This window comes from Zonotrichia albicollis, chromosome 3 (assembly GCF_047830755.1).
Source record: "Zonotrichia albicollis isolate bZonAlb1 chromosome 3, bZonAlb1.hap1, whole genome shotgun sequence".
In the NCBI taxonomy this organism is placed as follows: Eukaryota; Metazoa; Chordata; class Aves; order Passeriformes; family Passerellidae; genus Zonotrichia; species Zonotrichia albicollis.
Window position 1 is genome coordinate 36,614,993 of NC_133821.1, and position 24,751 is coordinate 36,639,743.

The 24,751-nt window shown below is 38.2% G+C and overlaps 1 protein-coding gene across 8 annotated transcripts in view; it reads right to left on the bottom strand.

The window, feature by feature from the left end:
- The window catches only part of THADA (THADA armadillo repeat containing), a 151,987-nt gene that overhangs the window by 49,564 nt on the left and 77,672 nt on the right, over positions 1 to 24,751 (bottom strand). For 7 of the 8 annotated variants that reach the window (XR_012579471.1, XM_014264420.3, XM_026791065.2 and 4 more), the window contains one exon: positions 10,229 to 10,344. The exons of the other annotated variant lie outside the window; for it this stretch is intronic. Coding sequence is in view for 6 of the 7 variants with exons in the window: in XM_014264420.3 (XP_014119895.1) it covers positions 10,229 to 10,344 (116 nt within the window). In the remaining variant the exon portion in view is untranslated. The remainder of the gene's footprint in view (positions 1 to 10,228; positions 10,345 to 24,751) is intronic. 8 annotated transcript variants of the gene reach the window in all.

Sequence of the window (24,751 nt, forward strand, 5' to 3'; positions counted from 1 at the left end):
AACTCTATCAGAAACACATGGCTTAACTTTTAAAAATTCAGTTTCTCCTGTATTACTGTTTAATTTAAACAAGATCAACATTAATGAATTATGGAGCAAATTACCTTTTTTTCCAAGAGAAACAACAAGGAGCAAAGAACATGGAAAGCTCACACATTTGGCCTCAATTCTGTCAGAACACTGGGAAAAAGACAATCTCTTGCTTCTGTAACACCAAGGTTTGAAGAGGCCCTTAAACAGCATTTCTACTTATTAAAGGGCACCATTTATAACCATCCAGATTTCTGTATTAAAGTCAGGATGCCAACACCCCTTTATAGCAAGGACCAAAGAATTTTGATGCACAGCTTCTGCAGATTCTCATTATCTTCCCAAACCCCCAATTTGCAATGACAGTCAGATGACTTAAGAAGCTGACAGCTATTTTATCCTGGATTCATTCCTCTTTTTCCACCTCACTTCAAGATGAGCAACAACAACTGTAACATTAATTTATTGCATTTGTTACATAAATAAGACAGATACAAGCTAGTGATTATGAAATCAAAGCAGTTCGTGTTAATGTTTATTACATTAGCTTTTGGTTATTCTAGAAATTCAATGTTTTCCAAAGAGCTCGTTTATTTTGCTCATATTTTTCCTCATTAGGAAACAGATGTTGGAAAACTACTAGCAGTACAAGCACTATTTAATATACAGCAACTTACAATATTTACTAAAAATGTAACAACATAAAAATCAAAGCATATTTCCTCAAACTCTCAATGAGCACTAAGAAATTTCAAATGCATCTGGACAACTAATGTCTTTCAAATAAAAATCCATAATATCTCTCTTGTGAATGAGGTTAGCTACAGGTATCTTAGTGTACTTAGCTGTCTGAGGAATTCCTAAAACCTTTTATAAGAGGTCTCAAAAAAGCTCTGCATTTTGGAGTCTCCAAGCTTTTAGAAATGTCTGAAAAACTACAGATTTTTTACTGAGTGCTGCCTTATGAATCTTTTAAACTTCTAATCTTATTTCTGAAATGGGAATATGACTTTATTAACTAACTAACAAAATAGAATTTCCTCCTAATAATGTAACGTGTACATTACAGGTCTGGTCCCAGTAAAACAGTAAATAATTAACAGTGTCAGACAATATTTTTTTAATACAGTGTTTAAGTGACTCTTAGCAACTCAGATTGGTTAATCTCAGCTCCAAAATTTAAAAACTGGTGACAATATTTGGATAATGAATCAAGTTGATGTAGAACTTTAGTCAAAATTATACAACTTACAAGTCACCTACAAATCCTTCTATTTTGTCCAAAACCATCAAAACACACTCTTAAGCATCAGGGTTAAGGCACCAGAACTGGCAAGATCACAATGGCAACCCCTTCAGAGGTCAATCACAACTACCTTGTGAAGAAGAAGAGATTCATCTTAATGACTTGCGTGATTGCTTTCATTTCCATTTTTAAAGTGATCAATTAATTAAATGAACTGCCTACTCCCTCTCTGGTCTTCAATGAGAAAGCCACTCTTACTGTAATGCTGTATGCTTCTGGAGCCTTTAGAAAGGCTGGAAAGGACTAAAGTTCCTGGAAGGAAGACCTGTTCTTATGATTAAACTTACCAATATAATTTAAGGAAAAGTTCCATAATAAAAGAAACACTATAATTACTAAACACTGCCCTATTCTTCTGTGCAAATAACATGTCATTGTTGAAGAAATTAATATTTTAGTTGGCAGAAAATAGATCAGCTTACTGGTGATGAATTTAAACCCCAAATTCTCCTATCTTATAGCCACCAGTATTACATACAGTTTTTTATTCCAACAGATCAATAGAATTTGTTTCCTGAACATCATATTCAAGTTAATGCACAGGATGCAATTGCACAAATTATTGTATTTCTGAACTGTATAAACATTTCTGGTAAGTCAAAATTTTAGGAACATTAGAGGTTGGAATTTTATCTTTAGCACTACATAAACACAGGAAAGAGTTTTTATTAAGTCCAACATGCAATCCGAGTTGCACATAGGATCTGTGCAACCTCCTATTATGAGTTTCCCACCGTGCCTTTGTCTTCCATAATCTCAGCTTCTGTGGCTGGAACACTGGCAACTAAATTTTGGGTTTACATTTTATCTTCCCCTCTCCATCAACTCCCAACAGACTCTTTGCTGAAGAATGCCCAATCTTCAAAAGTATTCCTCCTTCTGGTGGCCAGATTCTTCTGATATGTGACCTGCCATTGTGTCAGCTAAAATATCTTCTAAACACACCAAAAAGTGATGTCTTGAATCTTGATCTGTGACATCTGTGATGTCTTGAGTTTTGATACAGTCAACTCTACATAATCCTTGAGGGCTGTCCATGGGGAGCTCTATCCTTGGAGAGTTGCTGATGAACTGTAGCAGCCTGAATTGCTGCTAGTAAAGCCCAGGGTAAGAAAGCAAAAAGGGCCTTTGCATGGCATCCAGAGATGTTTAATTCAGCTGTGTGGTGAGATGTTCAGAGTCCTCAGCACACACACATAGAGGGTCCAAGCTTATCAGAGTCAGAGGGGCCTGGGGGTGAACCTGTTCTTGGGGCAGTACAAAGATAAGGACCAGTCAGGGAATAGGGAGGGAGTGGCCCAGGGACATAGGAACAGACATAGGAACAGGGGAACGAGCCAATGGGGTCTTAACAGCTTTTGAGGTAAGTTTCTTGTGTCTCTCTAAACCAAGGAATGCCCCCCAGGGTCTCCACAATGAACCAGGCCAAGCTGGCTTTGTGCTGACCACATTTTACCTGCAGGGTGATCTGGTAAAGGATCAGCTGTCATTGATGGAGGCGACAAAGCTTATGGAAATCACTCCTACACATACAGCGAGCAGCTGATTAAAAGATTAAATCTTCTCCTGTTGTTTTGGTTATTAACTTTCAAATTCTGCAGTATTCTAAAGACTGAGGTTTTTGGGGGTGTATTTGTTTAGAGGGCAGCATTCATATTTTAATCTGTTTTCTCTCAGAGCCCACATCTGCAGCACTGAATCAACATGCATGGCCTTCCTCTTGTCTTCTTAAGGAGACATTAATAATGGATTTAATTATTAAACTTTGTCCATAGCATTTTTAACCATGTAATACAAAACCAGCCCATCAATGAACATCACGGCCAACAGACCTACATTTAATGGAAAGCATTTAAAAAAGTAATAATGAAGCCTGCACTACCAAGTAAACCTTGCTGAGTTCCTGGAAGTGCAGGAACACGCACATAGAAACAGAAATACAAACATCAGTAAAAGTGCATCTGCATGCCTACTTGATGCTGCTGAGATCCTCTCCAAGTAATTACCATGTGCACAGTCCCCTCACTTGCCCATTCTATAGGGACAGCTCATCCAGCATCAGAGCAGGCATTGTCTCCAAAGGGAGTTGCTAGTCTGGTGATTTAAGTTTTTCTACCATCCTCAAAGGCAGACTATTATGTTGTTATTAGTTTCCTGGTAAAGGCAGAGAATTTATTGCTTCAGAAAGAAGCTACACAAATCATTTTTTCATTGTGATACCACCAAGAACATCCTGAGTTTTAGCTATTAAGAAAAACTAATTTGTGCTCCAGCTGTCCTTGGTGAATGATATTAAAAGGCTGTGTTTGGTTGGTGTTGTTTTTAACATACCTGAATGATAAAATAATCCTGGCTGTTCTCTTTTTTGTTCTCTTAATGAGAACCTCATGTGATCCCTAAGCAACATCCTAAAAAACTTAAGAGGTCAAACTAATCCCATGTGCAAATTTAATGAATTTTACACAATTAAATCAAGGGGCTTATGCACAAAGAAAAAGCTAGGAAAACTCTAATGCTTATTTACTGAAAAGCATTTTCAGATATAAGTGAGGATTTATGTCCAAAATTTGTAATTGTACATTGTTTCTGCCTACTCCAAATGTTGCACTGGTGGAGGGAACACCTTAAACAACCTCATCCAAAACTTAGTATTTGTGGAATGTTCCTAGTTAAGTTAGGAATATACCTATGAACCAGAGTCAAACACTATTTTATCTTATGCAAAGTACATCTTAAACTTCAGCCTGAAGTCCAAACATCTCTACTGATATCCAAAGTGGGTGCTCCAAAACAAGCAATCACCAACTGCCTAAATAAACAGTCTGTAGCTGTGTTAAGGATACTGTTATCAAAACTGGTGAAAGAGTGGACTTGGAGCAGCACAGAAACCTAAATTAGCCTGCTAAAAGCACATAAGATTTAAATTAGTGCCTCTAGGAATACATTTATGAGCAATGACGTGCTGTGACTGTTCCCAAAAACAAAGACAAACGAGGCTAAACAAGGCCCATGGGTTAGAACATGCAGATTAACAAATTACTGGTGAGTCAGCACCAAGCCTGACAGAGCTCAAGAAGTATTTGGACAATGCTCTCAGGCACATGGTGTGACTCTTGGGGATGGCCAGGAGCTGGACTTGATGATCCTGGCGGGTCCCTTCCAACTCAGCATTTTCTGTGATTCTGTGAGCTGTTCATACTGGTACACTTCATTTTCAGCTGGAACAGGACAACAGAATTTCCTTTCACATTTTGTGTGTACAAGGGTAAACAGGAGTTATTGCTGCAGCTTACAGGAAGTTAAGTTCTCAATTTGAAATCTGGTAAATAAACTTCTGCAGAGAAAGGTACAATTATTAAAACTATTTTCAAGTTTTGAACTTGGCTGTACAAGACATACAGACCTAATGAACAAAGATAAATAACTGCAGTTCTCAATGTGTAGATTTTAAAAATAGAAATGAAAAACTGGAAAGGTTAGAAAACAGGGAGATGTCAAGTGCAGACATGGCCTCAGAAGGACAAGAAGGTTCATCTAGATGTAGTAGAAGAAGAGGCAAGAGTACTAAAACAAGAGGAGGACTTCCCTCTCTGCCAAGGAGGATAACCTTACATTCTCCCCACTTCTTGCTGTTTTCAAAGTATAAAAAACCATTTCAACTCCCAAATAAGGACCACTTCAAAAATCACAGAGAGGCTGCTTGCAAAGCTGCAGAGAGCAATGGGCATATTGCACCTCTGGCTAGGCATGCCTGCATGTGCCCCTGCTTTGTTTGTAATAGTGTGCTCACTGGAAGTCACCACTGTCTCTCCTAAGAGCCGCAGGAGAAAAAAATGCATATTTAGGTTACAGTCTGAGCCATGAAGTCCTGAAACCACAAAGAGGCCACATTCTTGCTTTCTAAACAGATGGCCTAAAGGTGCCTCGCATGAAGTTCCTCCTAGGAAGGACCCAAGACTGCTCATCTGCCTGCTGTCACTCACACAGCGCTGCCAGAAGCAGAGGGGAAAAGGGATATAACAGGCTTGATGGAGTGCCATGGCCATCAAAACTTGGCAAGTTACCATACTCTGTAGGGCTATAAAATACTGAGGAGATAGATTTTCCTCAATCAAAGCAGTCATAGCTGGATCATGGGAGAATCAGCCAGGGGAAAAGCAAGCAGTACATATATCAGTGAACAGTAAACCTCGTGTTGAGCCCGTGCCTAAAATAACTTCTGCATCTATTTGTTCTGCGAGCTTGAATCTTGTGCAGGAGCCATTTGTATTTTTAACAGTGCCAACCATAAAGCAGAGAGCTGTAAGCAGCAGCACTGCAGAGCACTGCAGGGTTATTTGATTTACAAAAACACCGCAGGTGGTCCATTCCAGATGAAGCCGCGACTCCTTGCAAAAGGCAAAGCCAACTGGTTTTATACACGGTTGTTCCCCACAAGTCAGTTTCAAGAAAGCCACCTTCTTAGAAGTAAACTCTCCCAGTGCAGACAAGCTCTCAGCTAAGAAATGGCACATGGCTAGAGGTTAGCAGAGTATGTTATTTGGCTTCTGGCAGAACCTCAAAGTCTTTTCCCCTCCTGTGGTCTCCAGTAAGTAGGAAGGCGGAAAAAGAAAATCCAACTCAAAGTGCTGAAAAGCAGCATCCTACAGCAAAGCCATGCAATGACATGACTTCTCAAATTTTCCAATACCAATACTTTGCCATGCCAAAGGCTACAAATTAAACAAGAGAGATATTTCTGAGACTTCTGTACAACATGTTACCAAATCCAAAGGCTGCTCTTCTAGCGTTCTGTATTTGTTAAGCAGAAGGCATCTCAAGTTAGTCTTGTAACTCCCTGGTATGCAGTTGATGTAAAAACTTTTTCTTAAAGTTTTTAATATTTTTTTTAAATTATTAAAAAAATAATTCATGACAGAGCTTTGAACTCTTTCAAAGATTTAGCATGATAAACGGATATTTCAAAGCTTTCATCAGACTAATTTACATAATTTCATTCCATCACAGTTCTCCAACAAAACAGATTCTATATATTTTTTAAAATTTCTGTTGTCAAAGACCCTGCATCTTCCATATTTGCAAAAACTGTAGTAAACAAACTCTGGTGTGGAGGTGAAGGAAAGCAGTAACATTACTAAACCACTTTAGACTAACTAACAGGTATATTCAAAACAAAAAAAAAACACCAAGTGAAGTATAAACATACACCTTCAACCATCACCTTGAGAAGCGGATAAAAGACAGGTCTCATTCAAAACATCAAAAATGAAAATATTGGTTTTGAAATGTTAATGTTTGGAAGGTATAAAAACAAAAACCAAGAAGAAAAAGCAACCATGCCCCATCAGTATGAGAAGTCTGCCTTCACAACAGACAGAAAATAGCAGCTGAAAAAGTGAATGCTTCATGAAATTCGATTTGGGGAATGTGACCCATTATTTTGTTCTCTAAAGGAAAATCAGGGCGTAGCACGGAGAAGAAAAAAGAGATTAGTATATTACATGGAATGTGCAACAGAATCTTGAGCTATTCTACACCAATAAATCCTGATGAAAGGAAATAACATTCTGGCACTGAAAAGGCAAAGAAAACCCTAAAACCAAAACCCAAACAACAAAAATCCCATCCAGTTCAGGAAACCATTGAAAACTATAATCTTTCCTCCAAATACATACACATGACAACTGAGCCTCATTTTTAAGAGCTACATATGCAATCCAAAGTTTTGTAATTCAAGATTTTCAGAGAAGTTTGTTCCATAGCACAAAGGAAGTACATAGTTGAAAGAACACCAGCAAGAACTTAACAGAACTAGCAGAGAAATGTGATTGAAAATTGATGTTTGGAAATAATTCCCCAGATTCACAAACCACTTTCCTGTTATTTTAACTTTCTTTTAGCCATTTAAGATTAACAGCGAGTGCCTCTTATACCCTCTTTTCAAACAGTCTCTGCCCTGCAGTATCGGTGACATGGTAAATTATCTCCTTATGGAAAAGGCAGAAAAGCCAGATGGGGATCCATTAACTTCTCTCTGTGGTGCTCATTCTCTTTGCCTGAACAGAAATAAGGCAGGAATGTCTGTACATGGCTGAGGGTCCAGCCAGCCATCACCCCCTCTGACAGCAGCAGATGCATACCAAGAAGTCCAACAACAGGGCAAGAATAAAGTGCTGGTTTCCTAATAGGCTCTCCCAACACCCAGAAACCCTCCCACACAAACAGTTTCACAACTCAGTTTCCAAGCAACCTTCTACAACTCCTTTAGAACAAGAAAAGGAAAAGCAAGAACAAGACCCTCACACTCCACTGTTGATCACAGAGCAGTTGTTCAACTTCACCCAGTTGAACTACCAACTGTAAAGCTGCACCCTGAATGCAGGACACTGAAACAACCGGAAAACACCATTTCAATATCCTTTTTTGTTTGGGTTGCTTCTTGAAGGTTTTTCCCTTTGCTTTTTTAATTTTTAATGACATCACCATACTGAATACATTTATTTAAAGCAAAAATTAAGGGAATTACAGAGGGAGGAAAGAAGTGGCGGAAGGGAGGGAGGGAGGACACCTTAGCTCAAAGTGCACAAGAACGTAAAGTACATTAGAAATTTGCAAACATAGTTCCCACCAGTTAAAATCCCCGTGCTTTAAGTTAATGTTGCAAGGCTGATGCCCGTAATACAAAATATTACTATCTGGGGAGAAAGACATTCTAAAATCCTTTATGTATAGCATTAACTGCATTGTTGAGAACTATGACAAGGAGGCTACAACAAACTGACAAAATTAAAATGTGCTCCTGACAGGGAGCTAATATCAGCACATACAGCTGTGACTTTTTACAGGCAAGTGAAAGAGAAAACACTTCTCTTCAGGGAAACATCTTTACTGTGCACAAGAATTTCTTAGAGAGGGCCTGAAAAACTTTCAATTCCAGAGATGATAATAAAATAATAAAAAAACCTCACTAAAAACCATACCAGTCATCAGTCAGGGATTGATGCATTAAAAAGAGTGGCTCTGAAAAATACTTTGGAAATAGAATTTATTTAAAATCTGTAATGAATGGAGCTTGGCCTTTACATATTTGCTGCAAGAGAAAGAGGTTTGAATTACTTAGCATGAGTTTTTTTCTACTGAATTTAGTCTCTAGTGTTTGGGTTTTTACTCTTTATAACAGTATCTGTTATTAACTATAAATTGGTTATGCAAATTAATATTCTCATTTAAACACTTCAAAATGTTTATGCTGATTCAAGTGAAAAGGTCCACCAAATCCACCATGATGTCTCCAGCTGGGGCAGAGAGCAGATGCACAGGAAATGCAGGCATAACGATAATGACATTTGCCAAAACCTCTGTCTCAACCCTCAAGGTTGCTGAAGAATTTCTTGAGCCAATTGTGATGCCTACATACTCGGTAACCTCACTGGACTTTCCTTCCATGACTCCATTAAATCGTTGTTTAAAAATTTAGACAGGCTTAAAACCAAGACTATCTTGTATCATAGGGTTCCATAGCCAAATTAAAATTACATTAAAAACTTCATTAGTTAGTTTCTTTTACATCTGCCACCTTGGACAGAATGTTAATTTCCTGTGCCTTTCTATGTGACTCATATTTCACATCCCTCAGTTGTTCTTTTTCCATTATTAAACAAAATCTCAGCCTATTTAATCAGTCCCCAAGTAGAAACTGTTCTATGCTTGTCAGTCTTTATGCTGCTTCTGATTCCTACTGTATCTTCTTTGGGATTTACACAATATTTAAATATCCAACATAGATTAATACACAAACACAGATGAGGGGGGGGGTTCTGTGTTTTTCTTCAGTCTTTTTATGATATTTTCCCCCCCCTCTACTGGACATTCCCAAGAACAAGAGGAACTTTTTTCAAACAAAAAAACCTCAGTCAACCCTTCTTTCCCCAGGTAAAGTCCAGACTTTGTTTAAGAGCACCATTTTCCAATTATTTGCCCCAAGTTTTATCTGCCATATCACCACTATCGCTCTTTGAGGAGACACTTCTCTAATTCCCAAAGATCAACTCTATCTTCATTACCCTAACTCAGTTAACACTAATAGACTTCCCCCACCCACTAGACACCCCTGTTCTTCAAACCTCTAAGGATTTTGGTTTTGATGATCAGAAAATGACTCAGGTTTTATCAGAGATCCACACTAGCTGCACTGGTGGCCTCATGCCACAGTGCAAAATGTGGGATACTCCCAGTTATCTATCTATGCAAAGACCGGTGCTCTTGTTCCCAACTGATTCCTTTAGAGTTTTGGCTTGGAATTCTCATGGGTAAAAATTCTCAAAAGCAATTGCTGAGATAAAGTAGAGAAGGAAAGAGGGAAAGAAAGACAGAAAGAGGAAGAGAGAGAGGAAAAAAAAGAGCAAGAGAGAGATCAAGAGAGAGAGCAAGAGAGCTTGTTAGTTATACAAAGGTCACCTGAAGATGAACTTATGAAAAATGTTTCCCAATCTATCTTGGATTGTTTGTGGGCAGCTAAACACTTTTAGTTTAAACAACTGCTGTGACATTTTCCCACTAATTTTCTGTAAAGGTCAAAGTCAGAAAAACAGTAACATAAAAACCTCATATATGTGGCATTTTTTTCTTAGCCAAGAAGCATCAGTTATCCTCAAAATGTCTATTTCTGTGGTAATGTTCATTCACAGTTATTTTTTTCTTTAATGACTAGACTACAATGTTTGGGAAAAAAAAAAAATCTTAGTTTTGGAAAAGAAAAAAATCACCTTCATTAAAAATCAGCAAGTCAATAAGACATCTAAATTTTAACACAATCTGTCCACCTTGCTAAAATAATAGCTCAAAAAATCAACCAAGTCTTCTAAACATTGGTAAACTGTTTATAAATCTTACCTTTTAGCCAGCCACAGCTTGGTTCCCACACAGGTAATGATGTCACACAGTCCCTGCTGGAAGTCCAAACTAACAAACTGGTTTGATTCTACGTACGACTGCAACAAGTGAAAAACCTACATTTAAAAAAAAAAAAATCAAATGAAGAGTTTCTAGCCACTGGTTTTCCTTCAATTAACTCTAAGATGAAATAGTTGTCTGCAAAATGAACAACCATAACTCAAGGAAAAACACGTATTCACTTGGCCTCACAGCAGACAGAATCCTTAAATCCTTAAGCTGCCCCATTTTTAAAACCTATTTTTCACACAAAACAACAGAAAGTGCTGGAAGATGTTAACCTCCATGAAGTCAAAAGAAGGCAGCTAGGATGAACACCACTCCTCTGGCCTTTTTCAACTTGAGCATCCCTCAACTTTCAGCTTTCTTGCTGTGCCATTTGCTCCCCAGTGCCAGCACAACTGCCTGGGGAGCAGACTGGCAGCTTGGCACACTGGATGGAGCAGGGCTGCTTGCACTGTACCAAGGAGACAGGGAAGGGAATTACCATCTATAACCACTCTGAAGTGCTGACAGAAAAGTATCTCTATTGCTGCTCCTCAGAACCTTCATTCCAAGCCCCACGGAGCAGGGAGATACTCACATTTTCCCTTTCTGAGGACTGAGCTCCTGCACTTTCTCCTCCAGAGTTTCATGTAAAAGCCTAATAGACATGTCCAAGCTTTGATGAAGGAAAGAATTCAAGGTACCAAAATAGAAAGCAAGACTGTAGCTTTCAGACAGTTAAAACAACAAAATGTACATTCTCAGAGACACTCCTTGCTATTTAAAAACCGATTTCTCCAAGTAGCATTAAATATATAGAAAAGTGTTAAGAAAAAAAATTGTAAAAACAAAAAAGTACAGTCATCTAAGCATGAAATGAAAATACCGGGTAGTATAAGAAAGCTGATACCAACTGCACAGTGGAGAGGGGCTCTTCAAGCTCAGTCCCTGTAGTACCACCCTGCATGTGGCAGAGGGTGCATGACACACACCTGACACGAGTGACACCACCCCTATCACCCCACTTGGTTTCAACTTTCCGTTCACACACAAGTGAACAGGAAACACCTGGGTGAGGTAATTTCTAAAGGGGAACACATGGAAAGGTGTGTTGCACTAGTGAAGCCTAATGGAAAAGATCTTGCTTAGCAAAAGAAATTTTGCCTTTACAGCTTCAAAATTGGAAATCCCGTTTGCTTACACAGCTAAGTTACAGAAAGGGATTCTATGCAAATTGAAAATGTACATCCCCCATGATTTACTGAAACTGACCATGTGCAGAATTTAGGAAGCTTAAGAGATATTATCAGATCATTTCTGAAAATACATATTGGGAGCATTTGATGCGGAAACACTCTTGATATGTAAGAGTATCAGCACTTCATACTTGCAAAGTGACAATTTAATGACTAATGGATCAAGCTGGGGCCTTCACTCCACTCTGGGAAAAGAAAAACCTTTGTACGCAGACTTTTAGATCTCAGACCATGATTTCCCACATTCCAGCTGTCACTTGCTCTGGGGTTTCTATTTTTTTTTTGTTTGTTTGCTTGTTTTGGAAACACAAGCACTGCCACATAGCATTAACTTGACACAATTTCATCTGGGTTATTTTTTGTGAAATCGTTCAAGTGGAAAAACAGCTGCAGTCATTTCAAATAAGGACAGAAACAGAAGAGATGTCAAGAGACTATCTAATCCATACAAACACTGAGGCAGGGTCTAAACATTCTTCCATGAAACAAATACCTGACTGTCCCAGTCATGAAAACAACCAAGAAAGCAGATTCCAGAACACTTGTATGCAACTCCTCTAGTCTTTCACCCTCAAAATCCAAGATCTTGAGTTAAGGAGTTCCTGTCTGCTCCCACTCCTGCCCTCACAGCAAACAACTTTTCTCTGGACACTATTCAGTCAGTCCAGATTTTTTCCTAGTGAGGCACTTATTAAACACAGAGATCCCACTGGGGCCCTTTGACAGGAACAATGAAATAAACTCCTGTCTCCCTTTGTCAGCAGGTGCTCTGTAGCAAGACACATCCTGGAGAAGTGGTTTGTCTACTGTTTTTTTAAACTCTTCGGAAGTTTGAACTGAACTGAACATCATTTTGTTGACACCATCTTTCTACGATGGCCTTTCCAAGATCTTCTTGAATCTTTATCTTTCAATTCCAAGATCTTTTGAATCTTTATCTTTTTCTACAAAACACTTTGCAGAGGTGCAAGCTTGCAAACATTTCGAAGTGTCACCAGAGATGTCTATCTTGTCCTCTCCTTTAGTCTGCTCTTTCCTGTGCTTATTAAAATGGTTTACGTAAATACCTACTCAAATTAACCTTCTCCATCAAAACCAAGGCACTCAGCTGCCACTACTAATAGCTTCCCTATATTTTTTGTGGCTTGCCCTTAATGCCTGTTAAGTCATAGACACGACAGAAGAAGAAGAACGAAAATGGAAAATAATATTTATGCAGAAGCTTTTTATATCCTCTGCTAATTGAAAACCATTTGGTGCCTTAACCTTTCCAATTTCATTCTTCTGTGCTTGTATTCATTTCCAGGAACAACAATGGATTTACCTCTAAGCAATAATATAAAATCTGTTACACAATTATAAAGGGCTATCATATTTTTTCCTAGCAGCTTAAATTAATTTAATGTCTTCAGCTCTGAAAACAACTCTCAAAGTGCTTTCCGTGTAATGCAGAAGTAGTTTGATAGTTCAAACTAAAGGTCTTGAAAGAGAAAGAACTGTGTATACGAAGGAGGTAAAATTGGTGGATTTAAATTTGTCCAGGTAGGAAATCCAGTACTGAAAATGCAACCAAAACTCCTCTGGAGTTAATTCTATGTATGAACCAACCCTTTCAATACTATTCAGATGGTAAAAATCACGGGACATGAGCCCTATTTGAACAGTAGAATTAGAAGGTGCAACTCATGTGAGAGTTTGAAAAGTGTTTGGGTGTTTGCATCCATTAAAGAAAATGTTCAACTACAATTTATCCTATTCTTACTTTTTATGATATACACAGAATTTTAATTTTCTTGTTATTTCACCACAAGCCCTCTTTTATTCAGGCACCCTCACCATATTTTAGACACCTAAAAAGCTTTTCCCACAAAGAAATTCTTTTCTCAGCATAAGATTTTAGAATGCCTAAGCTAAAGTGGAAATTGTAATTAACATCAGCATGTTTTACACAAAGCCTTACTCTATGTAAGTGAAAACCATAGGCAACCAAACAAGCAATGTGTAAAAGTTAACCTCAGTAGCTCTCCACTTCCATCTCATATGATGTGTCATTCTTTGGCTTCCATGATCCAAGACTACAAGCCAGGCAATGAGGAGTTTGCCAGCTTGCATGAGGAGGTAGGAAGTTTTATGAGACTGTTTGATATAGCTAATAAAACAGACAGGCTTTCCAGTGCATGGCTCTCCTCAAGTCTAAAATACTGCAAGATTTAAAACCCTCTGCTGAATTCCTCAGACATAAATGCAGTGAGGTCATGGTGTTCCTTGTATATGTGGCATTGGTTTTTTATTACACAAAGGCAATATATTAAAGATTTTTTTTTCTTTTTTTAAAGGTAGTTTCACCAAAGATTTGCACTATCTGTGGAGGAAGGTTTATGCTGGCTGAGAGTGGTTCTCTTTAATAGATACAACACTTCACTGAGACAAAGCATTGTTTGTAGTTCTGTGGAATCCTGCATTAAAGGTGGTGAGTACATGGATGCCCAGAAGCCTTTTCCTCCTCTGTGCAGGCTGTTTAGGAGCCCAGGATATTACACCAACAGGACAGCAGAGATGTGGGAACCCAGGACATCCCTCTGGCTGCCCAGAATGGCCAAGACCCCTGCCAGGGGGCTCAGAAGCCCTGGCACAGAGCCCAAAACACCTGTGGGTTTGATTATGACCCATGGAGCAAACTACCAACCTTGTATGAAGATCAGCAAGTCACAATAGTTTAGATAGAATAATAGTGAAGTTATCATGGAGTGGAAAAGTAGATTTTGGGGTTTTGGTATGGGGGTTCAGGGGGCAAGATGGAGGGATCTTGGCACGTCCAGCCTTTCTCCTTCTTCTTCCTGGCCTCCGTCTTCTGCTGTGACATTGGCACTTACAGATTGGTTTAGAATAGAAGGTCACTGTCTAACATAGGTGATAGGTATTGGAAAGTAATTGTAAACATTGTACACATAGTTTTTAGTGTAAAGACTAAAAGTGTGCCTGGAACTGTCCTGCTGGACGGACCTTGGCAGGGCAGGAGAAAGTTTTTTATAGATAAGATTCAATAAACAACCTCAAGACCAAGAAATGAAGAGCTCCAACTAATTCTTCAAGCACTCAGGTTGGGAAAAGACACTTTTAACATTTCTCGTGGTCACGGCAACCAGCAGAAGATTCCAAGACAGAGACTGTCCATCAACCTGGACAAGGTTTGTCAAAACAGCGTAAGGCATGGGACGTCCAGATACTTGGATACATGATGGGACATCTGAGACCACTCAGTCCACGAGGTTCTAACTCTGAGTCAGCATGTCCTAAGCTGCTGCAGGTAAAACCACCTGCATGGGAGAACTACTTAGTGAAAAACAGACAGAAAAACCCAAACAAGCCAGCCCAGGTGTGACACTATATCCTAACGAGCAAAACCCAAGGACTCGGCATGCCATTCCCAACTTCCAGTACCTTCCTTGGAGTAGCCAAGGTTTCACCCTGGCTTTTCAGCTGTAGAATCTTCAAGATAAGGGGGAAAAGCAGAGAAGGGTGGGGGAAGAAATAGAAGAAAAGGAACAGCCAGCTTGGTTCCCCTTTGGTTAATCAGCACACGTATCCTTCTGTCCTGTTCACATCCATCCCCCACCCAACAGCTTTCAGATGCAACACACTGTCCTGACATGAGAAAGTTGAGTGTTTTCTTTGTACCCAAGCAGGCCTTAAGACATAACATCTGCTATTTTCTAAGTGTTCATTTTGGATGATTAAGTGAAAAAAAATGCACATTGCTTTTTTAAAAATAAAAACAAATACTTAAATGGTTAGACATCAGCTAAGTCAAAAATGTAAATCAGCTAGAGACATTTTCTCCCCCACACTAACTTTGATTTGATATGCAGCAAATCATTGTCTTTAGCAGCTTTCATATCAGCTTGAATTGCTGGGAAATACACAATTAAAATAATGAAGCAATGGAGTGATGGAGGAAAACTTGTATCAAACACAAAATTTACCTAGTGCAATTCTTATTTTGGTGGCAAGAATTCTCCTGCATACATACAGAGACATTGCAAATACAGCACAATCTTTCAATAGCCACAAAGTTAATCCAGCATGACACACTTTCTAACAAATTAAAATTAACATTTCAGAGCATTAGCAATAATTTTATAGGAGGAACTACGGTTTCTGAAATTCATAATAAACTTTTAATTTTCAACATAAAACAATGATTAGCTGGATACCTGGTGTACATGAGCACGTTTACACTTGAAAGAAAGCACAGCCTTCAGCATGTTGCTGCACCAAATGACTTTTCCAAATAATGAAATTTTCCAAAAGCAGGTTATACAGTTGCATACTTCTCAGTGAAGTAGCAACATTCCTCCCCCCTTAAGATGACTTGAAGCAACAAAAACTTTTTCATGCATGCCCTCAGCTATGTTAAGTACACAGTACAAATATTCACATTCCTAAGTGCGAAACTGAAACAATGCTCCCAGTGTTCATTGCAGTGCTTACTAGGGGGGGGAAAAATACAAACCAAAAACCCAAACTGACATCACCCGAACCTTAACATTCTCAACATATATCCTTTAACTCCCTAAAAAAATACAAAGAATACAGATGTTTCAGCAGCTGAAAGAAAACACTGTGAAAATACTCAGCTTTCAAAAACATGCCACTCACCAAGTTATGAAGGTTGAAGTAACATGGGAGGGCAAAAAAAAGAAAAAGGTGTTTGCAAAATGGCAGCAGTAAGAAGATTTACTGAGCTAGATGTGGGTTTTCTGAACAGTCCCATCAAAAGCTTTCACCTGAGTATCAATGTGCTGGTAAAAAACCCTCAAGCATAATTTTTCTTTTCTTCTCTCATTTAAAGGCAGATAAAATTTTATTCTTCTTCTATGATAAATACATCTGCCAACTTATCTCTGTATTCTGAAACTTAGGTCCAATGTTTTTTTACTACAACCATGTAGATAAAAACTGGCAAGCTGCTGTGACAGGTGAAGGCATTTTTATAAGTATGATAAAAAGTTCAAAGTTACAATAATTAGCTCTAGGGAAAAACAAGTCTTAAAAATCCCCTTTTTTTTCTTAAAGATGAAAAGCGCCAGTGTGATAATTACAATGGGACTAAAAAAACCTCATCTACCCCCACCCGTTTTCCAATAAGATATCCATACAAAAATAGATGGGAGGGCTTATAACTATCTGTTTACCACCCTGCTCTGTTAGAAATTGGAATTTGTGGAAAAGAAATATCATGTTTTATCACCAGAGTGTGGTAGGAGCACAGTGCCTGCAGTCCATGCTGACGTCCCAGGCAAAAGCAGCCACGTGCATGGTAGAGTTTAAAATGAGTCCAGAGCCGCACAAAGGTGCTGCACAGGTGGCACCCTGTGCTCTGTGTCCTCATGACCCAGACTCTGCCACACTGAGCTTTAACAACTCTGTACATAGATCAACCCTATTACAGTCATTAAGGATTTTCTTCACCTGAGGTATTTAATTGTGAGAGAAGTTTTTATCTGGAGCTTGTGGGAGAGAGTAAATATTCTGAATTTATTTCCCCGTTTAAATGGCAATGTACTAAAGAGGAATTTCAAATGTTTATCAATTATCTTGTCACCCACAAACAAATGTGTTACAAAAGCCATCATTCACCTCATAGTCCTAGATCATTTAGATATACCAAATTATTATAGCATCACCCCCTTTGCTCCTACCATTTCCTTTCTTAGAAATCTTTTATTACATAATAGTAGTTTCACAACTAACAGATCAGATTATCATTTCTGCCAGAGATACATTATGTGATTGCATGTGGATATTGCTTCCTTGAAATTGTTTTGAATGGACTAATAAATGTAGTCTGAGGTTCAACAATTTCCTTTTGCAAACAATTTTATGAAAACTGTATAAAATCTTTTTCTTTCTTTAAAGCAACAGCTGGCTCACAAGTAAATTTTTCCAGAATTTTAGGTTTGTTTTGTCAGAACATTTAATTATCTAATTACCCCATTTTGCTTCACTATTCATGAGAAATTATGGAACTTGAATCCTTTTTCCAAATATATCCACCAAAATTCATGAAGCTGGGTTTATACATTAATTAAAAGTTCGTTTGATTAAAATGAAGGGAAGCATGTTTTGATTGAATTAAGAAGTAAAAAAAGGCTTGAAAACATCTAAATTAATGAATACAATATCAGTTAACTCTGTATAACTCAGCAAGAATAACACAGCTATTTAATAAGCTGAAAATTATAAATGTGGCATAATTAATGAAAATTAGAAGATGCTGAAAAATAGCAAAGTTGCTTTCTTCTCAGTGACTGACATATATCAGACATAAAACATCCCTCATTAAAAACGTGTTCTTCACATTTAAGATAAATGCATTTTTGCCTAAAAGAAGCCCAACAAAATGTGGAATTTCACAGATCAGAATTCTTGCACTGCAATTTTTATTAGGGTTTTCTCCAGGTTTTCCTTCCTATTTCAGTCTGATGAAAGTGAATTGCAGCTTAAAATTGGTGTATGTGACTCAAAATTTTCACTGGGAGAAAATGAAACAGCGAGAAGTTTGCTGCCAGGAAACAGCAGATTCATTTCACTTGGAAGACCCAGCTGAATATTCTCTTGGAAGTATATGGTTTGCCTATTCACACAGAAACTTGATATGAGGTCCCACTTCATCATTATTAGGACTTTTTTACCATTAGGATTGAAGCTACTTTTTAAGCTGTCGTTCAACCAAAGGTACATGTGCTGGGCAGAGAAACCCAACCAGAAGGACTGGCTGATGAGCAAAGAGAAAACCCCAATAAGCAGGCAGGGCTAAGAAAAGGAAATCTGCCTGATGGGTCAAAGAAAGAAAAGGCAAACCTGAGTGGGTCTCACACATATCCATCCTCCTCAGCAGCCAGCTGACCAGGGATGAAAGAGGCTTCTGTGGAGCTGGTGGCATTTCCACTCTGCAAACCTCCCTATTACCTTCCCACAACATGTAACTAAAACCTGTAAGTCCAGAGAAATGAACAAACAAGGCTGGTGGGAGCAGTTAAGAACTTTCCTCAGCCTGCATTTCTAATCAAACAGCAGCAAGGATACAATGAAGTCTCTTCTTCCAAATCTATACTCTGTCATCCTAAAACCCCAGCCATCATTTCTTAACCCAGCTACCTCAAAGGATATAAAGCCACACACATACACACCCCAGCTTTCCTTTCCCTCTCCCTTTTTTTGGAGGGATGGCAGTGAAATAATTTGAAATTCTTTTTTCCCAGGCTATGTCTTCATAACAGCTCTCCTGTACATACCCACATGAAGGAAACAAACACAAATAAAAAGACCAAGGCCCACATTCCTGTTAACTGAGGGATATTTACAATTAGGAGGAATATTGTCAGCTACCCCACTGCCACAAGGAAGCTGACAAGTAAGAGACACAGCATGAACATGTTTATCAAGAGTGCTCAGAAGTACACTGCCACTTGACCCCCAGCTCTGCTGGTTTCAGCAGAGGTGATCTTCTGCCTCAGGAATGTCTGTATTAACACACAAGCTGAGAAAATAATTAGAAATAAGCTAAATCAATCTGATGCTTTTAGTTCCCAAGTTCACATTATAAAATAAAATGAAGTAAAGCTTGCAGCTACAGAAAACTATCTACTTCTATCCACTAATAATTTTAAACTTACAGAGGAGAAAAATATATACACAGGTCTCAAACATGAGAAAAATACTCAGTATTTTTAAAGTCTGAGGAATAATTTGACACATGAAAAATCCCAGTGCAGCTTGCTATAACAATGGTAATAAAATTATTAAAAAATAAAAAGGTGATGTCTTTCAAGGTTGTATTATAACTTCTGAAAGCTTTTCCCCATTTGTACATTGTCAGTCATAACCTGTGACTGTACATGTCTCTGTGCATGAGGATCAACTTCCACTGCTGCTTATTTACAAGAATTTTGTCACAATATATTAATGGCTCAATTTGCAACTGAGGAACTCAATATTAACAACTGTATTCTTTTGTTTGAACTCTAAGCCAACATTTCAAACCCTGCTGAACTTAGGTAAGATGGATTGCTCCTCCACACAGGGATTGCTGCACCTGAGTGCAAACAATAGGGCAAATGTCCCTTCCTTAAAGAAAATTCTCACCCAGTTAGATGCAGGTAACAGGGGGAACATGGGGGCTCTGCAGATCCATCAAACCCCATCCACGCTGGTGCCCAGACCCCCAGCTCAGATGCCAAACTCCTCCAACACACAGCAACACAGCTGAATGCAAGTAAAACTCACAAGAATTTTCCTCTGTCAAAACTATCCCTATAAAAGGGAACATACAACTGAAACATGCAATAAAAGTATGTCTAGACAGCATAGCTGATGGTGGGCTTAACTTGCAGATAAGTTAAATTGAATTCCAAGCATAAACATTAATAAGTAGTTCAGCTTTACAAGGGCAGTACATAAGACAACTGGATAAAGGAAGGTGCATTTAATGCAAACTGTTTTCTTTTTTACTTCTTTTATTACAGTAACATCTAAAAATTAATTTGTGTGAGAGGATCCTACTTAGATGCAACATGGGGGGAAAAAAAAAGACAATCCTCAACCCAACAGCCCCCCTGTATTTTCAGTCTCACAGGACTACAAGGCAGCACTTGTTCAGCCCAGGTGTGTGTGGATCCAGGCACCCTCCAACAAGGATAATCATCTGAGAGGAAAGAGGACTGGCTCCTTAAAATACACAACATCTCTACTTATTTTCCATAAATTATGTAGAAATAAAGCTTTTACTTAGGTAACCACATATTGTTTCTCAATATGACCCCCCTCTCCCATTTTATAAAAGATTATAGAATGAAGTCTTGCAGGCAAGGAAATAGAGATTGAGTGATTTATTTGAAATACAAAAAGGATGCATCTCAGAGACAGATAATTTGGATCCCATAAGTTCCAATTCATAGAACGCAGGCATGTGTATGAGAATTTAGGGGTGAGAAAAAAATACCAAAACTATGTTTTAAGTATACTTTTTTGGAAGCACTTGCTGTTAAGAAAACATAGAGGGAAGAATACCTAAGTGTCAGTACAATATAGATTGTACAATCAAAACTGGACTGAAAATAATCAACAGTATTTCCTCAGAGTTCTGTCAGTTTTGGACCACTGATCTTCCCGAAGTTTCTGAAACTACAAAGTTCAAAGAAACACAGAAAACTCACAATGAAGTTTAAACTACAGCAAATACATGAATCATCCTGTTGCTGAAGATCAGCAGATTTTTGCCTTACACATATGGACAAGCTATTTATAAATTTTCACTTCCCATCAGGCTCAGCATGATGTCAGCTTACAATAACAAGTTAATGTTAATGTTTTCCAGTAATTTCCACAGTGCCATTTAACTGCAAGTGCCCCAGCCAAGGTAAACTTAAGGGCAAGGAAAGGGCTAACTGCATAATCAGAGAGCAACATTAATGAATTTTTCATCTCTGCTTTGAACATTTGGAATTCTACCTGCAATGTATGTGCCTTTTGTTCCCCAAGTCTAATCTCACTAGTCAGCTGATTACATCTCCCCCAAATGGCTCAAGTATTCCTTCTGATTTTAATTACTGACAGTGCTTCATCGCCTTGTGGATTTTTTCCCCAGACAAACAAGCATCCCACGCTATTGCAGCAAGTGCCAAACTCAAAGCTAGCAAACATTTTCCAAGCTCTAGTAAGATCATGCTCTTTGTTTTACAATCAGCAGCACCACAGCAGATGAACACTGCCTTTGTGAATTCACCACTAACAGACAACATCCTGAATAAAATGATGAAATTTCCTGAGGGTCTTCTCTGCAGATGAATTAGAAGCTGGTCAGAAAGATCTGCTCTTTATTGTTATTTTTCCCCCTTCTCTCTTCCACTTGCATGCAATTGATTTGGTTTTGATATAAGGGGATGTCAACAGCAACAATTTTTATGTCTGAAAATACTTTTTTGAAAAGTTCTTCCAACACTTTCCCTTACTCAAGACCACCCTTTCCAACATTTGCACATGCTTGCCTTTGATTCTATTATCCCAGAGGAGCTGTCTCACTGTCTCTAAGAACAGTTTTTAAAGCCACTTAACCCTCTGCTCAGCTTTGGATATTGAACTGCACAGAGGCTGCTGCCTTCTGAACACACTGGTGCCAGTGGCAGATGTTACCTTGCCCACCACTTTTTTTGACACCACATCCAGCTGAAGGGTGACAATTTCAAACATCCTACCCAGGTTTCTAATGAAAGCAAACTCCCCATTCCGTTCAGTCACATCAATTAGGTTAGCAGAGGCCTGATATTGAAATTAGAATATTGAAATTTATTTCAATAACATCCAAACATTTAAATCTAATTTGGTTTTGCTGAAATGGCTCCAAGAGGACCACCAGCTGATCTGTGGCCGCTGCAACACCCAGCAGCCAGAGGACAGTGATGATCAGCTGCATGTGGACTGCTGTGCACAAGCCTACACAAATCCTCTGGCATTAGGGCCTCAACACTGGCAATGAGAACAAGTAGGAACCCATTTCACTAAAAGCCAGATTGGCTCAAGGCAGCTGAAAACCACCCAGCATCAGTGATGGAAGGGACTATTAGGATACTTCATGCCCTTTTTCATTCAAATAAACACCGAACACAAGTGCTAAGAGTATCTCAATGGGTTCTTCACTGTGTTATCCCTTTGCAATCAGTACCAATCTGGTCATGCTTGTGGTCACCCCCACCCACCACTCCACAGGCCATGTCCTGGTGCTTCTGTAGTTTACCATCACCCACTAAAATCAACAGTTTCTTTAGTTAACAGATTAAACACTTCATTTTACTACCTTTACATAAACTAAACCAGAATCCAGGGAGAGCTTGTGGTTTCAAGTCCCTTCACAGTGTGAATATGGCAGAACAGAAATGAGTGCAAGGCCCTACTACCCTCACTCATAGCTCCATTATTTGTTCATAATCTCTAGTACAAAGCAGATAAGAGGTGCCACACATTGAATGGCTCCTCAGCACACAGATCTTGTGTGCATCTCCCTCATCACCATTTTTAGAGAGGTGCCAGTTCCATACCCTGTCCTCAATCCTAATCACAAAGTACCCACTGGTTATCAACAGATTATGCTTGGGATTGATGTTTTATGTTGAAGAAACATTCCATAAACCTGCATTTCTTTGTTGTTTTTAAGCAGCAAAATTTACTACAGATCTAAAACTACAATAAAGCACATATAACAGTACGACTGCTTCAAATAAACTCAAACACTAAATTTTTTTTTTTTGCCAAATTGAAATAACTAACAACAAAATGAACTAGCCAAGAACATGTCAGAAGTTAGGGAATCCACAGAGGTAGTTAAAGAGTCTACTAAAAGTCCACAGAACCCCATGGTTTAGCTGCACTTGGAAAAACAAAATAAATTTATTTGAAACCAAGCTTCTTCTTCCCCTCTCCAAACACCATTAAGCATTTTCTGTGCACTTGATCAGTCTTTTTGGCTTTACAATACATTAAATATTATCAGCCAGCTGCAAAAGGGGAGCCCACCTATTTATAAATGTATTTACTTGATGTTAATGTGGATGAGTTCTCTTCTCTTTACAGAGAACAACAAAGTAAAAGCTCTTTGGTGAACAAGGTGAAAGGTAAAACTAAAATATTTTTTGGCAACATTACAATTTTAACTACATAAAGTTCTTTCTGTGAAAAGACGCCTTACAGACAGCATTGTTTACAATACAGTAGCAATAATGAGTATGAAAGTTTTGCATTAGAAACTGTGAAAGAAATGAAAAAAAATGCTCAAATTTATCACCTTTGTTTTAGTTACTGTACAAACTGTGAAAATTTCATACTTCTCACCCAAAATAACCCACTTTATTCTGAGGAAACCAGGCTAATTAAAGAAAAAGACCCAAACCAAGTTTGTCTAATTCAGTTCTGTGACAGCACCTCCTGCTCACAGCACTGCAATGGAATGGCATCATCCAGGACACCTCCCAGATGCTTCATGCTTCTACAATTGCAGGCCTGCAACTGCTCTGAGGATTTTTGTGGTGCATAATCACGGTGCTGTAATTCTATTCAAAAAAGTTGTCTGTGTAAAACCCCAGGGATTTTTTATGTAGATAAAAAACCATTACAAACTTTGTTCATGACTGAATGCAAAAAATATACAAGTGACTCCCAGCTTCTAAACCCTTCTTCCTGTTATCATATCCAACCTTTATAAATATCACTGATATAAAACTGAATTAAAAGATAACATGTGAATGGAACATTAATTTCTCTGAAAACAAAAAGGCTGATGGAAAACTCTTAATAAGACTCAACTACTCAAAGAGTTGATGAAGAAAGTATTAAAGGCTGTGGTGGTTACAAATGTCTCACTTTCTGAGGAAATCTAATAGCCTACTGCACTCCGAGAGAAAAAACCAAGAAGTTACTGCTGTAATAATTTGAGAGCTAGACATGATCAGTTTAGGAACATTTGCAACTCGACTAAGAAATATTTAGGATTAAATTATTTATTTGGACCATGTGATCACAGAACTTCAAAAACTCAACTTTACAGGAAATTAACTTCTTCAACTGTTCACAAAGTACCACATTATGTAAGACTAAAAACAGCTTTAAATGTCATTTCAACTCAACTCCTGTGTCAAATTGAATTAAGTGACAATGCTATATATTCAATGTATCTGTCTGAAAGACTAAATTAAACCATTTTTTTCTTCTCTACAATAGGGCTTTTCAGAAAAATGAAAAATTATGAAAATTAAACAACTCTAAGAGCTACATTACTTTGTAGTTATATTTCCTTCTTTAATACTGTGTCTCTATCATTTTTACTAACACTTACTATTTTTTTAGAGAAAACAATATTCTCCTTTTATTGCTAAAGGTAGTGTGATATTGCAAAGATAGCACTTTTTTCTCACCAGTGATCACTGAGTACCAAGAGGACATATTGTGCATATTTCAAATCTAGTTAAACATAAAAAGCTCATTTTGGCTTTCACTTCCAACAACTGAAGATGCTTGATACCCTGAGGTGATTACACTAAGTCTCTTCCTTTTGAAATGCTTCAGGTTTTCCATGGGCTGCAGTTTTATGCTGCAAGACTGCATAGACATACAGAGCATATGTTTTTTATTAGATGTTACATCAGGAAATAACAAAGCCTAACAAAAATCT